The 16,804-nt window shown below is 35.9% G+C and overlaps 1 protein-coding gene across 3 annotated transcripts in view; it reads right to left on the minus strand.

Moving 5' to 3' along the window:
• LIFR (LIF receptor subunit alpha) overlaps positions 1–16,804 on the minus strand; it is a 70,522-nt gene that overhangs the window by 21,669 nt on the left and 32,049 nt on the right. For all 3 annotated transcript variants that reach the window (XM_074357252.1, XM_074357249.1, XM_074357256.1), the window contains exons 5-12: positions 16,427–16,590; positions 13,736–13,910; positions 11,434–11,688; positions 7,356–7,485; positions 6,748–6,917; positions 4,796–4,941; positions 3,412–3,574; positions 1,185–1,255 (exon numbers count right to left, since the gene is read on the minus strand). In XM_074357252.1, the coding sequence (XP_074213353.1) occupies positions 1,185–1,255; positions 3,412–3,574; positions 4,796–4,941; positions 6,748–6,917; positions 7,356–7,485; positions 11,434–11,688; positions 13,736–13,910; positions 16,427–16,590 (1,274 nt within the window). The remainder of the gene's footprint in view (positions 1–1,184; positions 1,256–3,411; positions 3,575–4,795; positions 4,942–6,747; positions 6,918–7,355; positions 7,486–11,433; positions 11,689–13,735; positions 13,911–16,426; positions 16,591–16,804) is intronic.

Below are 16,804 nucleotides of genomic sequence, written 5' to 3' on the forward strand. Positions count from 1 at the left end.
TCCTCTGCTGGATCCTCCTCTTTCCCTGGTCCTTTATATGCTGCCATCACCTAGGGTTCCACCTTGGCCTAGTTCTACCCTGCGTGCTCCCCACAAGTGATCCCATTTACATGCTACTCAAAGCTATGCCTTTAGCTCTGACCTCTCCCAAGCTCCAGAGCCTTACATTAAACCACCACCTACTGGACTGTACTTGGATATCCCAGGGGCACATGTTTAAAAAACTCAGCATGTCCAAAACAACTTAATTTTCCACCCAAATATGGCAGAACAATCAACTAGCCACTGAAATTAGAATCCAAATCGCTTCAATATTTTTAATCCTTGCTTAAACATTCATCTAGTTTGAACATTTAAAATTTTCTCTACACTGAAGTAACTTGTATAATCACTACTATATTATTGTGAAATCTGAGAGACAACTGAGAGTAGCCAGGGGATTTCCTAATCAAGAGGCAGAGGGGATGCACAGTCATATACAGACAAGTTCAAAGCAACGAACGCGTAAAGAACTTGCTCAGACTTCACTTTACTCCAAGATATGCTGGCTAAATTTTTGAAAAAATAACATTTTTATTTTCAATAACAAAATTCACTATTTAAAAGAATCCAACTATAACTGCTCCTATGAAATCCAATGCAGAAAACAACTGTGTTTTTGATGTTCATAAATCAGATAAAAGTTACAGTGACAAAAATGTTTGCTCTTGTAAGAAAAAAAAACTAGTAAAACAATGCAATTCATATTTTATCTAAAATTTTACAGAACTATACAAAACTTTATAATTGTCATAATGCAATTTATTTAAGGGAAAAAATTACACATGAATAAAAAGTTGGTTTCCTATTCACTGGATGAAAAAATGCAACATGAACATTTGGGATTCTAACTTGTAGTTTCTGGCTGCATTTCTGACTAAAGGGAGAGAGATGGAATTCACGAACTCCTCAGTCCTTTATAGGCCTTGTAAAATCAACTAAAGAATGCTCAGATCTGAGACAGAAGACCCCCACTACAATGACTGTGGTGCATCTGCAGTGATGAGGAATCTGGGGGTTTCAGAAGCCGGGTTACATTCTCAGCAATACTGCAAACTTAGCCAGTCTGGGAAATCCTGGCTCCCTGGTAACCCAAGTACCATATGTGAGTTACTTAACTATTGAAGGAAAAATTAGATATTTACCTTCCAATATATTATTAAATTCTTTCCATCAGAACTCCACTCTCTCCAAGTATCTGGTCCCTTTGAAGGAACTAAGAAACAGATTTAAAAGTCAGTATTTGAAGATACATACTTTGTCAGGTGATAACATCAATCATTGGGATGGTAGTATCTGAAATTTTTGTCTAGGTTTTTGGAATTCTCAATAAAAATGTGAAGTAGTCAAGTGGCTTCCACTTAGAAAATGAAGCAATGGAAAAGCTGAGCTCTGAACGGCTGCAAAACACAAAGCCCCTGACAGTGGGTTAAAATCACCCTCAAGGCCCTCCGAGATGTGTCAGTGCCTCTCAGTCTCATAACCTCCCACCTCCCTTTACTCAGGTCAGCTCTGGCCACACACTGGCTTCCTGGCTGTTCCTCAAATATGCCAAGGTCACCCGCCCAGGCTTTCTGCACTTTATGTGCCCTCTCTTCCTCTGCCTAGAACTCTCCTCCTCCTCTGAATTAATCATGTAGCTGCCTCCCCACCCCTGTATACTTCAGATCAAGTGCTATCTACCTTATTAGTGAGGTCTTTTCCAGATACCCTGTTTAAAACTGCAATCCCCCTCCCCAACTACCTGGCCTTCATTCCCCAGTCCTCTCTCTGGGTCTTTTTTTCTTTTTTTTTTTTCTGTGGTACTCACTGCCACCCAATAGACTATTATATATATATTTAAAAAAACTCATTTCTAATCCTCTAGCCTATAAACTCCATGGGCAGAGACTGCTGTTTTATTCATTGCCATATCCCTGGTAACTGGAACAATCCCTGACACATGGTAGATTCTCAGTAAGTGTTAAGTGAATTAATGCGTTCATCTCAATGAGGTGAAATAAAATGTTTCCTCTTGGCAACAACAGCTTATCAACTGAAGGCAAAAGCTGCTCTGGCAGCCAGTCTCCAAAATGACCAAGATACTGGCCACACCTCCTGATGTTCCTGCCCTTGTGCGGTCCCTTCCACACTGTATCAGGGTTGGCCTGTGTGACCAGCAGCATATGGCGGCTATGATGTATGTTCCTTCTGAGGCTAGGCTATAAAAGACACTGTGGAGATTGGATCACTAAGCCTTGGAGTTGCTGGCTGTTCTGTTGAGGACACTCCAGCTGCCCAGTGGGGAAGCCCACATGGTGAGGCACTGAGGCTTCCTGCCAACAGCCACATGAGTGAACCATCTTGAAAGCCAATCCCCAATCCTCGTCAAGTCTGTAGCCCCCACCCACATCCTGATTATAGCCTCATAAGAGACTCTAAGCCAGAGCCACTCAGCTAAGCTGCTCCTGAATTTCTGACCAATAGACACTGTGAGATAATAAATGTTTGCTGTTTTAAGCCACTGACTTTTGGGGTAATTTGTCATAGCAACAGATAACTAATGCTCTTTCTTCCCTGGACTCAAGCGTGGTCCAAACAATTCTTACAGGTGTTGTAAAGCTCCTCTCATCTCTCTAGTCTTCATGTGGAGAGAAAATCTGGTAACATCTGTCATTTTTTTGTCCTACTGCTGTTAAATTTTTTGGAAGAAGTTGTATATTCCCTATATTATATAATATAAATAATGCTTTTGCAATCTTTTGTTGAATGCTTCCTGAAAAATTACACCTATTTCTAAATTTTTTGATGTTTGTTTTAAAGCTGACATCTGTTTAATCAAGAATAGATCTCATTCTGTCTTTGGAAATTACCATACTCAGAAAACCCGTTATCTGATTTTATAAATAGTGTGACCTGGGTGTACCACAGAAACTAAAGTTTAAGACCTTGTAGTCCCAACCATTTCTCAGGCCTAGTTTGCAAATAAAATTCCATCAAATTAACCTTATTATTGTTTCCAATAAAGAGGTATTCTAAATATATTATTAAAATTCCAAGAAGAGGAGGAAAGAGTGAGAAAAAATCACCCCATAATCTTTCAAGTTTGGTTTTGTATGTATCCTCTTAATATGGATGCAATCACACTGTGAATAGAGTAGCCTAGTCTTTTCATGTAACACATGCCAAGCATTTTCCCATATTATCACAAAAAGTTAAAAACCATCATTTAAAATGTCTGTATATTTTACCAGAAGGTATTACACAATTTTACAACTTATCTAAACATTCTCCTACTTTTAGTCACTTTGGCGACATTTTCTTAGAAAAGAAAAGTCATAAAGTTCAGGATCCATAGTAATAATTAAGCCACAAATCATTTAGTCAACTTACTGGCTTCTGTGGTTAAATATTGTTTTTCATTGCTCCATTTGCTCCATTTCCAGAAAGGTTTAGTAGAACAACGAATCCGAAAAGTATATATTGTATATGGATTTAACTTGTCCACAGCAATGAGATAACTTGAATTTTCTACCCCTTTCATTGTGATATTCCTCTATGAGAAAACAAACAAAAATTTAAAACATACTACATACATAATGTATATATGTAATATGTAATATATATTATATAATGTATAGGATATATATGAATACATACACATATACTTTTTTTAATAAGAAAGTCTCCCAAATTTGTAACAAATTGACTGAATGTCATGAGCATTTACCTCTGTAAGACTAAAGACAGTTTATCCACTATATTTTAATTCTTATATAAATGTCAAACCAGTGAAATTGCGTTCTGCAATAGCAATAAATAAAAGTAAGGTATCTTTTTAATTCAAAAGTTGGATCTAAATAATAATGGTCAATTAAATTATGCAGAAAGGATAACTGTGACAACCAGCCAGCGGCCAGTGGTGATGCAATAAGCTTGGTGTTTGGTACTCTAAGACAACCGTGAGGACTGACCGTATTATTCAGATGACACTTGAAAGCTTACTGGAGGCAGGCATCATCTTCCGCATCTTTTTTTATATGGCACTTAGAAGCTCTAGTGTGGTGCTAAACATGTAGAATATTTAACAAATACTTAAACTAAATAAAATCAAGATGGAGTATTTCTAAACAAATTTGACGATCTGCATGCCTCAAGAAAGTCTCTGAGTTCCCAATTACTTATAACTAGGAGCTTTGTACATTTTGCAGTCTGACTGATTTTCTAGAAATCATCAGTAAGTTTCTGAAAGGCTATTTAAGCACAACATCATCTATTTTGGACTTACCACAAGTTACGAGACGGTACAGTATAAAAGTCAGCCTAAGTACTTAAAATGTATTAAAAAGTCATGTTTTGACTTATAATGACCAATTATAACTTGCTCCTATTGCTGCACTTAATAGTTTTAAAAAAATCACTTTTTCTCTCTGGTGCCGATTAGTCCATTAACTAACGCCAAAGGTTACAGCAAAAACTACTCATTCATTCACAAATTTATTGAGCAACAGTTACATGCCAGGTACTATACTAGACTTGAAAACATTCTGAGTAGTAAAAGTCAAACTTATGTTCCATAATATATAACATTATAATTGTTTTTAAGTGCTAAATATAATGCTATTATGACATTGCTACATAATGTCTTGGCTCTTAGTAAATCTCTATAATAAATAACCTGAGAGCTTATGTGTGACAATTTACTTAATTCTTCTTAAAAACTAAGTATTTTATCCAAAGTAACCTCAAAGGAAGTTTATAGAAGAATCTTACTCACCAATTCATGTACTGAGTTAGTTTTATTAATTTCAATTTGACATAACAGCTTAATCTTTGCAAAGTTGCCTGGTAAATGCCAGGAAAGTGTAACAGCTGTTGAATTAATATCCTTCACTTTGACTGAAGTAGGAGTATGGGGATGAACTGTAAATACAATTTTCAAAGATTACTTTGAAAGCTGTTTTCTAATATGACAAGTGAGAATCATAGAAAACAAAAAACAGAAGTGTCATTAGTACTGATCAACAATATTCTACCCAGTATTTGTGGAATACACAAAACTCACTGTCACTGCTAACATCATGCCAACTTTTTTTCAGGACCAACCACACTTGAAGTTCCTGAGCTGGCATCATAAATACTAAAACGTAGTCATATCATAGTCTCTACCATTCAGGAATCCATAATTTACTTGGAAGAATGACCAACAAAAATAAAGAAAATCAACTACAGTGTATACATTAGTTCCTAAATGTGTAGTATAGATACTAGCTGCTACAGGAATTTAGATGTAAGTGTGGCAGGGAAAGTCTTACAGCAAAGATGGGAATGAAGATGAGGTTTGAAGGCTAGAATTAGACTGAAATTGGCAAAATGATGCAGAAGAGCATTTCAGGTTGGGGTCTTGGCAAAAGCACAGTGAAAGCAAACTGCACATTACACTGGTGATGGTGCACATAGCAATGCAAGTGATGGGAAAGAATCATGTGGAAGGTAAGGGTGAAATGGCAGAGGGCAGACAAATACATGCAAACACTGCCACTCAAGTATAAAATGCAGCTGTTTTAGGAAAAATTAAGAAACAAGAGATGATGGGATGGAATAATTGATGAAAGTGACCCACGTGTACAAAACAAAAAGGCAACAGGAGCATCTACCAGTCACGTGCCAGGCTGTGCTATAATGCATCCAGTTTAAGCCCTTTCTCCCCGACTGCGAGTCTCTAGGATAAGGCCTCTACTCCACTGCTGTGCATGTTGCAGAGCCTGGCAAGGAGTTGATACCCATGCAATGACCATGGGAATGAATGCCAAAAAGATGGGCCATATTTTATTTCTATTTTGAGCTATATATTAATAGGGTTGGTAAAAATTCAGAAATGAGCAGCAGCAAAAAGGAACAAACTATTTATTGATACATACAACAGCTTGGATGGATCTCAAGGACACCATGCTTAATAAAAATGCCAACCTGCAGAGGTTATACAGTGTATGACTCCATTCATACAACATTCTCAAAATGACAAAATAACAGAGACAAAGAACAGATTAGCTGTCGTCCAGGGACAGGGATTTGAGTGCCTGGGGGAGGGGGAGAGGGGTGTGCTTTGCTGAAGTGAAAGCAGGAGGCGGTTCCTTTAGGGCAACAGAACAGTTTTGGATCTTGATTGTACTGGTGGTTTCATGAATCTATACATGGATCCAACTGCACAGAACTACACACACACAGTTAAATGCATGTAAAAACTGGCGAAAACTGAGCAAGGTTAGTGGTCTCGTTCAGTAGCCTGGTTCACAGTGTTGTACCAGTCAACTGCTCAGTCTGGATGTTGTACTACAGTTACATAAGATGTTACTATTGGGAAAGTCGGGTAAAGGGGTCACAGGGCTCTAATTTATTATTTTTTCAACTACTTGTGAGTCTAAATTATTTCAAAATAAAAAAGTTTTTAAAAATTGGGCAAAAAATATTGTGAGAAATCAAAAACTATTAGATAAAGCCACTTACAGTTTCTGTGGAAACAATTCAAATTTTTATTTCTTCAATAAAACAGTGACTTGAAATTACAAATTTTAAATATTTTTCAGTAAAATTTACAAAATTAATATTAAGTAATTATAAAGAAAATAATCAGCAAAAAGTAATCCCTAGAGGCACTTTTCATTAATCTCAAGACATTTTACCACCTCTAAAGTTATTTTTAAGACATTGGTTTATGCAGTAGCTTACCTTTTTCAGTTACATTAACTAAAAGTGTTGATTCTGATTGACCCAAGGGATTACGAGCATTCAATGTAAAATTGTATATTTCTTGATTTGAAAGCATTTGAAAGAATAACTGATAGCTTTCATTTGTGGGCACTTCAGCTCTTTTATATCTAACACATTTTCCTGAAAAACTGAATTAAGAGAGCATTAAGGAATGTTAAAATAATTTCAAAATGGCAAGAGATATATTGCAGGAAAAAATGAATTGGTAAATTTCTAATAATTACTCTTTAAAAAAGTTTCCATTTCTAATTATAGATATATCACATACTCAGGGAAGAAAATATAAACAATACAGAAAATAGAAGAAAATAATCAGACATAAACCCATGACCCAGAAATAGTCTCTGTTCATATTTGAGGTCTTTTCCTTCTAGATTTTTTCAAAAACAAGGTATCAAGTCTATATGCTTTTAAATTGCAGCATTTATAGCATATCCAATTCTATACAGCACATTTTGTTTTATATCTTGCTCATAATACAAATGAAACAGACCATCTCCCCATGTCATATAACATCTTTCCAATGCACTCCTCACTGTCTGACAACCTTTGCCAGAGACCTTTACCTTTCAAATAAAGTGTAACTTGTATTGCGTGGGCCCACCAGGGATGTCGGTCTTCCTGGATTCCAAGTGCATACTATCTCTTTTAAATCATATGTCTCACAGTTCAATTTTTGAGGAATATCAGGTGGATCTAATTAAAAAAAAGAAAAAAATTCAGTTACTTATGATTACATATATTTTCCCTGAAAATGTTGTATTTCATAAATGTCAATCACGTTTTAGACAATTTCCTTAAAAAACAAAATGTTTTCATTTTGAACAATGCAGGAATTATCATTCTTTATATAGCATGTTATAGTAGAGTTCATGTTACATTAGAAATGACAGTTTAAAATATACTGAAGAGTGACTAATAGCTCATCTGGAAACTCCCCAATAGCAACCTGAAGAGATGACCTTTCGTTTTCTTCCCCCTTAAGTCGTATTTCAGAGTTCATCAAATATCTCGAAGGAACCTATGTCCAACTAGTTCAATCAGAAAAATCTACAGGTTATAAGTACTATTACCTATCATCCTTAGATTGTGATTTGAAAAGAAGTACCAAATCATATTGCAAGTCATGTTACAAGTTTCAGAGTTCTTAAATAAGTTATAAGGACTATTATTTACAAAGTACCTATTGGTAAAATTGTGCATCTCCCTATATTCAAAGTGACTACTGCTCTTTTGTTCTTATTCTTTATTGAAACTGCTCTGTTTTTGTAGGAGCAAGACTAGAAAAAGAAAAAAGTTGTTTTTGTTTTGTGAGGCCTTAAAGTGATAAATGAAAATTCTACAGTCTGATTATAGAAAGTGGTACTTCTGTAATCTTGTTTAACAACCAATATAAGAAATGATGTTTCCTACTGTCATATTTGTTCAAGCTATCTTTCACTGAAGGTAAATCTTTGTTAAATAATTATCAACTCATTGAAAAAGTCTGTAAGATAATTTTATTTTTAAAAACCTATATTTTTAAAATAGTCCTGAGTTCATCAAACAAGACTTAGAAAATTTCACATACTTTTCCCAGAGATAATCATTATAACCTTCCAGGTAACTTAGGAAACATTAAGTGAAGTAATGAGCATTTATATGAAAGTTTAACAATTGGATAATAAAAACAACATTGACATTTATTTTGAAAAGTATTTTAAACTTAAGGCCAAACTTTTAGTCATTTTATTAAAATCAAATACCTAAAATTTTGAGGATTTTTTAAAATGCTGATTATTTTAGGATTTGGCAGATAAGCTGAAAAACTTAAAATCCAAATAACAGGAGCAAATTAGAAAGAAGTGGAAGGAAAAACTGAAGAAGAAAAAATATGAGAGGGCAATATTTAAAATGTAATGTACTGCTTTTCTTTTCAAAGAAATTAAGTTACAAAAGAGTTAACTGAAGCTAGGTAAAAGCTTGGTATAAATCAATTATATTTCTGCTACAGCAGCAAATAGACAGTACAACTTAAAAACATCTATTTTTAATAGCACCAGAAAACACCAAATACCTAGGGAAAAATATACCAAAAGATAAATAAGACCTCATATCACTCAAGTAAACCAAAGATAATCTAAATAAATGGAAGGACATACCATGTTCATGGTTTAAAAGACTCAATATTGTGAGAATAAAAATTCTCCTAAATTGATAGATTTAATGTAATACCAATCAAAGACCTGGCAGGTTTGAATGTGCATGTGTGTGTGTAGGAAAAACCTGAAGCTGGTTCCAAAACTCTTTTCAGTCTTTTCAGTAAATGGTGGGTTAACAGGATACCCATATGGGAAAGAAAAATGAATCTTGATCCCTAACTCACACTACAGCCTGCCGCTTCTGTAAGTTTCTGAAGCGCTCCCTCTGAAGTGAAATGTTACCACTGAGCTTCTGAACTGACAGGTATTAATCAGTATTTCAACCTCCAAATGTTATAAATGAAAGCTAAATTATGAATTAAATAGCTTTGCTCTAGCACTATGATAAAAGATTAGAACATTGATAGAAATAATAAAAAGAATCAATATTCTCATCTTCTAAGTTTAAATTTTTCATTTCATTCTTTTAAGTGAATGTCTCCCTTTTTGGCATCATTTATCAAGAATCTTCACTACACTGATTCTCAATTTAGACTCCAAGATCATTTGTGAGGAATGTTGCAAGTCAACTCCTCAAATTCCATTTAGGGAAGAAAACATAATTTTTTTAATTTCTAAAGTTTAAATTTGAATATATCCTCACTCTCACTCGAATTCCAAAACGCCTTACTGGGAAGACAAAAAGAGAGTAAGGATACAGCCAGCAAGCTAAGTGCAACTCATCCTGGTTACTCCCTTGGGAATCTACCAGCAGCTGAATGTCATTCATAAGTTCTGTGAAAGTAAAAGAGGGACTGAGAGCTGCAGATCTAGAACATAGCTGAGAAGCATAAAAAAAAGCATAAGAAAAATCACTTAGCAATCAAAAGAAAGTTACAAAAGCCACTTACATTTCATACATTTCATTCAAGAGACTCTTGGACCAAACTCAGAAGCTTTAAAATCAGAATGTATGGAGGAGGGGAAGCACTGCAGGAAGTAAAGCCACCAGTGCACAGTAACATTATAGTGACCACAGGAAGGAGACAGAAAAACTCCAAATACAAAATTATCTGTGGATGCTCAATACAAGCTATATAGGTAGGGCAGTCCACCAACCATAGCAACTTTTGGAAATGTCATGGAATGTTAGAACTGTAGGAGTGGCCGTGTTACTAAAGATGCCCTGCATTACATAGCACACAGCATACACGGACCACAGTGAGAAAGGGGTTCTTCCTTCTACCCATGTCCTCCAGCTACCCTCTTCTCATCAGAGAAGCATATATATGCTATTGAGAGATTTTTGTCCGGGGGAGGGGTATAGTCAGTGGTAGAGTGTATGCTTAGTAAGCACAAGGTCCTGGGTTTTGCCAACTAAAAATTGGCACTTGCCACCTGCCTCTACAAGGATTGAATCATGCTGGCACTTGCCATCTACCTCTGCTAGGACTGAATCACGAGCTGCTGCAGCCACTGACCTCCAAGACTCTCTGAAACAAGTTCAGGGTGGAGATCAGGAATGAGGCACTCTGTGCTCTGGGAAAACTGGCAGAACAGGCCTTCATATAGTTAGCTATTTTCAGGAAAAGATTTTATGAGCCCAATTCTTGAGTCTCCTTCTATCTAGAAAAGCACTAAAGTTATTAACAGTGACATCTGCTCTTTGTGACTAGCAGCAGCCTCTGCCTAAATGTGTGCTTGACTGCATGTGCCCCCCTTCACTGAACTCATATATGATTCTGAGTTTTCCCCACAGCTCTTCAGAACAGTTCCTCAGAGCTATCTAAGATGCTGTCTCCCAGGCTATAGTCCTCAGTTTGCTCCAAATGAAACTTAACCCACAACTCTCACATTGTGTGATTTTATTTCAGTTGACAGTTTAATCCTCAGTACCTCCACTAAAAAAAAGAACAGAGAGAGAGGAGGGTAAAGCTCACTGGTAGAGTGCATGCCTAGCATGCACAAGGTCCCAGGTTCAATTTTAAACCTTTGTTTAAAAAAATTAACAAACCTAAAATTACCTCCCCCCCATTTAAAAAAATTCCCTTTTTAAGAAAAATATTTTGAAAGGAAACAAAAAAAGAAAAAAATTTTAAAAAGAAAGATTTTGTGTAAAATCATTATAATTTCTTTAATGCAGGTACTGGAAAAAAGGTATACTTTAATTAGGTGGGAAATTAATTTACATGAAAAAATTCCTAAACAATATAGGATTAAGAAGTCTTATATATACTAACTTGCCCTTGACTCAACAAAGCTGTTAACTAAGAACTTATGTAAAAAATTAGCAGTTGAATGTTTCAAATATTATAAAATCTACAAATTATATAGATACAGGTATGTAGAAAACAAGCTTAGAACTCATCTTAAAATAAACAAAACTTCTGGTGCCTTCATATATCATTTATATTAAAGAATAAAAAAAATAGAACCAATTCATACCCCAGAAAAAGCACTAAGGCTTTTAAGGAGGATCAAAACAGATTAACAGGAACTTTTTAAAAAAACATCATATACTTACATCCTGCAAAAATAACCGTTCCAAACATGTTATCTTCTACTGAGAAAACCACATTTGTTCCACTACTTTCAGAAGCAGAAATATTATGGATCTTGATTGCAACATTTTCCCCATCAAGATGAATAAGGGGACAATTTGTACTCCCGATCAGTGCTAACACCACTTTTTCTTGAGTCACACAACAAACTGTTATATCCGAGCCTACAAGTATCACTTTGTCTTGAGGAAAAACCTTAGTTTGAGAATCAGAAGACCCTGGAAAGAGCAAAAGGAATTTTAAATACTTTAGAAGTCTTTTACATAAATTGGCCCAGTGCACATAAAGCATACTGTTACATACTTTATAACATTGGTGGCCCAAAGATAAGGTTATGTCCCTCAGGTTTCAAAGGAGCAAGACATGTATGAGAAATAAAAGTGTGTGGTTTTATTTACTTACGATGGGGTGATGGGGGGTGAGTGGAGGGGGCTGTAAATCAATGTTCAGGGTCCCAGTTAATATCTAAGAAGTCTAAAGTTTCAAATTAAGTGGGTTTATGTCCACATGTGAAAAACCCATGTCAAGAAAAAGTTGCTCATTAAATAATTCCATTCCTTTGAAATTATTCTATGTATTTAGAGCAGACTTCTTCCCATCTGCCTAAATATATAGTTAAGTACTCCAATTCCTAAAAAGCACTTTTTCTTTAATCCCAACTCACTGCAGGTTAAAGCCACATCTTTGTTTTTATCTTCCTAAATAGCCAATTAAAAAAATTATCTCCTGTCTCCTTTCTATCTACTTACTCTTTAATCTGCTTCTACCCACACCCGTTCTACTAAAATGGCTCACTGGCATAACTGTTCAATCCAATGGCCACTTCTCAGCAATCTTTCCTTCGACTTCCCCAGCATCCGGTAATGTTGCCTAAAGTCTGCCTTCTCAAAATTCCCTTTTCTCTTGGCTTGCAGACCACTATACTCTGCTTAATCCTCTGGCTGCTGCTTGCTTTGCTGGCTTCTTTTTCTCCCATCCTTCCCTCGGACATACAAACTTCTAATGGTTGTGTCCTCGGTCTCCATGCCCCTTTTCCTGAGTTATGTTAACCTCCAAGATTTAAAAAATTTCCCATCACATATTTTAATGATTCTCAAATACATAGTTGACCCTTGGACAACACACGTTTGAACTGCATGGGTTCACTTACACGTGGATTTTTTTTCAATAGTAAATACTACAGTACTACACGATCTGTGGTTGGTTGAATCTCTGGATGTGGAACCACAGATATGGAGGATTCATGGGTTCGGGGGGCTGACTATAAATCATATGTGGATTTTCCACTATGCAGAGAATCTGCACCCCTAACCTCCGGTTGTTCAAGGGTCAACTGTTTATCTCCTGCTCCAGCTAACTACCTGGATGCCAGACTTGTATTCCCAACTGACAAAGAGACACTGCTTCCCAGACACTTCATAGCTACCTCAAGCTCAACACATTAAAAACGAAATTTATCTGTCCCACCTAGTTTGATCATATAGTTTGTATCTCATTGGACAACAATCACCAGCTACTCAGCTGTCCAAACTAACAGCCGTGTTCAGCTCCATTTCTCCCCTACTAAATGCACTGTCACTAATTCTAACTCTGTCTCTTCAGTGTTTTCATATCTATTCTCCCTTTTCATTTCTATACCCAAGCGTCCTAGTCTAGTTTACACACTGAACTACAACAAGATTCTCCTTATTAATCTGCCTCTTTCCATTCTTTTCTCCCTCTGATCCACTTCCCTGTACTGTCACTAGAGTAAATAACCTACAATGAGTAGCAGCCTTTTTAAGGACTTCATTTTACTGTCAACAATTTTCCAGGCCCTCTCTCACTCTGCTGACATTGTTCCTGCATGTGAGTTTTATTCAACGTACAGATGTTTTGGTACACGTGCAGATTCCCATGCTCTCTGCAATAGCTCTGCAGCTTGTAGGGATCTGCTCTGTGAAGAAACTGAGAGCCATTTTTTCTTTAATATGGACTTGATCTCATTACCATATAATTTTTTAATGTTCTTCAACGACTACCACAGTGATTTTCAAACCTTGGTGTTTATCCAATCACTCAGGAAGTTCTTTAAACATACGGACTCCTGAAGCCTATCTCAGAGTTTCTGAATCAAACTGTTCTGGGATGGAGACTTGGAAGATCCCCAGGTGACCCTCATGCAGCCAAATGGGGCTCAGAGAACTGAAAGCATCAACTAACCCTACACTTAAGCAAGACTAATCTAATTCATCTGAAACAAAAACTCTTTAAATATGAGCTTACAAGAAATGTTCTTCAGTAGGCTCCAGTTACTCCACTCTTTGTGACCAGAGAACTTAGGGTCATCGATGTGGCACCTAATTCCCACATAGTGAGTGGCACACTCCAAGGGCATGTCCGACGTCCAGCTCCAGTGATGAACTGTGTCTTTGCCATTCAGAGTTGTGTTGTGGGTCATCTACAAAATGAACACAAACACAAAATTCTATTCCCAAGTAGTGATATGGTCTGCTTTTTTTTTAGGGTTAAAAAATACAACAGACTGTGTATCACCAGCTAAGGAAGGTAAAGGTTTGTTCTTTTGCAAAACTATCTCCGTTACGGACTTATAAAACTATAACACAAACAACAAATACTTGTCTACCAAAAATTGCAACAGAATGATGCTGGAAAAAATAGTAAGTGAAGAGAGAGAGATCGAGACAGAGAGGGAGGGCACACACAAGTGCACAAGCATGTGAGTGGGTGTGCCTGGGCTGGGAGGTTCGACGGGACTAAATCCTCATCTTCTGTTGTGGGAGGTTAACAAAACACTGATCAAAACTAAAAGAGAAAATTAAGGAAGAGCAACATAAACATTGCTATCTGGAAAAATGGAGACAAATAATAAAAGAATTAGCTAAAATAACTGAAATTTGTTGTTTACAGGAGAGAAAAATGCGAGGAGTGAAGGGTTGCTGCCTAACTCCCAAGGGTCGTTCACATCCTGGTCTGTGCAGTGCACAGCTCCCACAGCTGGATGCGAGGCTGCAGGCAGAGACTGTCAAGTTATAAATGAAACATTCATCCACAGTGTTTCACAATCTTTAAACTATTACAAAATAACAGCATTATAAGCTGTCATAAAATGATTATATGCAATTCTACCTTAAACAACTAATACTATAGCTATAACAAAGCTATAATAAAAATGGTACGTTTTACTATGGACAGGAATAACTTTTTTAAGATCAAATTGTTCTATCTCTATTTTTCTTACCCCTTATTATTTTTCCCTATACAAAGAATTTTCTTCAAAGATCATGTTCCCAAAAGTAGGGAATTACTACTTTGCCATTGCTGTCTTCTTATGCATCTTGTGGCAATGACTTACACGACCTTAGAATACTTTGATTTCACTTATACTTCAAGGAGTATCCCTTTTATTCTAGCATCCATACGTTAGTTTTAAAAAAAAAAGCCCATCTAGCCCCCAAAGGAAGTAATGACAACTAACAGCTGTTTAGTAGCTTTATAAGTATCATATCGTGTATTACAGCAAATACTAGCACTACTTTACAAATAAGTAAAAGAAAATTTGGGGAAGTCATCCTAAGCCAGTGAGCAGTAATCCATAATATAAAATATCAGGACATAATAAAAAGCTACACAATACAATTTTAAATAAATAATAGTTTTTAAGACAACAATGATAGAGCTGTAGCAAAGCTAACTGCGAATCAGATTGACACACAGAATTACCATTAAAATTCAAGAAAAAGGAGAGCATTTCAGACTGAGGTAACTGGAATGAGATTTAAAATAAGGGGCAGGATTACACCTGGGGCTGGAGATGTGTATTCAGTTTGGATAGGTGAAAAGGAAAAGGAGGGCGTCTTGGATGAAAATAAGTGCACTGATGATGTAATACAAATCGCAGTGGTTAAGAAAGCACAGACTCTGGAATCAACTGCCTGGGTTTGAGTCCTGGTTCCACCACTTACTGTCTTCCTATGACTCTGTATCTTCATCTGTAAAACGGGGATGATGTTAATAGTGCCTCCTTCATGGGCTAGTTGTGAAGGTGCACACTATTAACACATAAAGAGTTTTTACAACAGTGCCAGGAACGCCGGGAGCATCAGACACATGATTTATGGCTATTGTTATTTTAGGACAACAAGGAAAAATAAGGCAGTAACAATGAAATACAGAATAATCCTTTTTATCATCTTTAGTATCTTACCTATGTGCTTACGCAAGTAAACTGTAAAATCATGAGCTGGTTGTCTAATTCTTAAGGCTCTCACTAGGCATATGTCAAGTTCACTAAGGAAGAAAAGAGTAAAAGGACAGAAAGGAGGACTCCCAGTACTAGCTGTCAACACCTCTCACCACAATCTCTCACTATTCCTTACATTAAGAACAAAATAAAGACAGATCATGAGGAAAGCACTCATAAACATGATTTTAAAAAGCAGAGGGGAAAAGGCATGTACTACTAAATACAAGAGCATTATTTCAGATTCAGATAAATTCAAACTTACAGAGTTACACAAAATTTCTCAACAATCACTATGGCTAAATATGTTAAAACATTCATTTTTATGTTTATAATGAAAGAAAAAGATAACAATAACAGACTAAATTATATTTTATTTCACTTATGTAAAAACATGTGTATAAAAAGGCTAGACGGAACACACAAAGATAATGTTTACTATGTCCATGTGGTAGAATCATGGATTATTATGGATTATTCCTATCATGGATTATTTCTCCCTTAATTTCCTAAACTTCTCATAATAGTTTCATGTTATTTCAATGACTAAGTGATGGTTTTAGTCAGAGCATATAGTTTCTAATGAATCTTGTAAGGAATGTGATCTACTTCCTTAATAACCTAAAGGTTCACTCACGCCACCTTAAAATCTTTAAAAATTATTGTATCTTTAATGTCACAGGAAAAAAAAATCGATTGTTATTCAAACTTACTATTTTTACAATTTCCATATTCTTTTTACGTAGAATTTTAATTTCCCAGATGACATTTGAGTGACGTGGAAAAACAGAACCCTTGTCATTCCACTTGAGGTGTAATGTAGACGTTGAGAAATCAGCAGACAAATTCAAGATCTCTGGAGTATCTGGAATGAAGGCTTAAAAAAAGGAAACAGAAGACAAAACTTAGTAAAGTAAGGAATGATTCTTTATATTGTAATTCCATTAATCAACTAATTTTAAGGTCTGTTCCTTCTTGATCAAAAAAAAATTAAGAATTAAAGGAAACCTTCGCACTTATTACTGAAAAAAGAGAGTAAATAATATGTATTTATTTGTATAAGCAGCTCCCAGTAATTCATCAGCCACATC

This window comes from Camelus bactrianus, chromosome 3, assembly GCF_048773025.1.
Source record: "Camelus bactrianus isolate YW-2024 breed Bactrian camel chromosome 3, ASM4877302v1, whole genome shotgun sequence".
In the NCBI taxonomy this organism is placed as follows: domain Eukaryota; kingdom Metazoa; phylum Chordata; class Mammalia; order Artiodactyla; family Camelidae; genus Camelus; species Camelus bactrianus.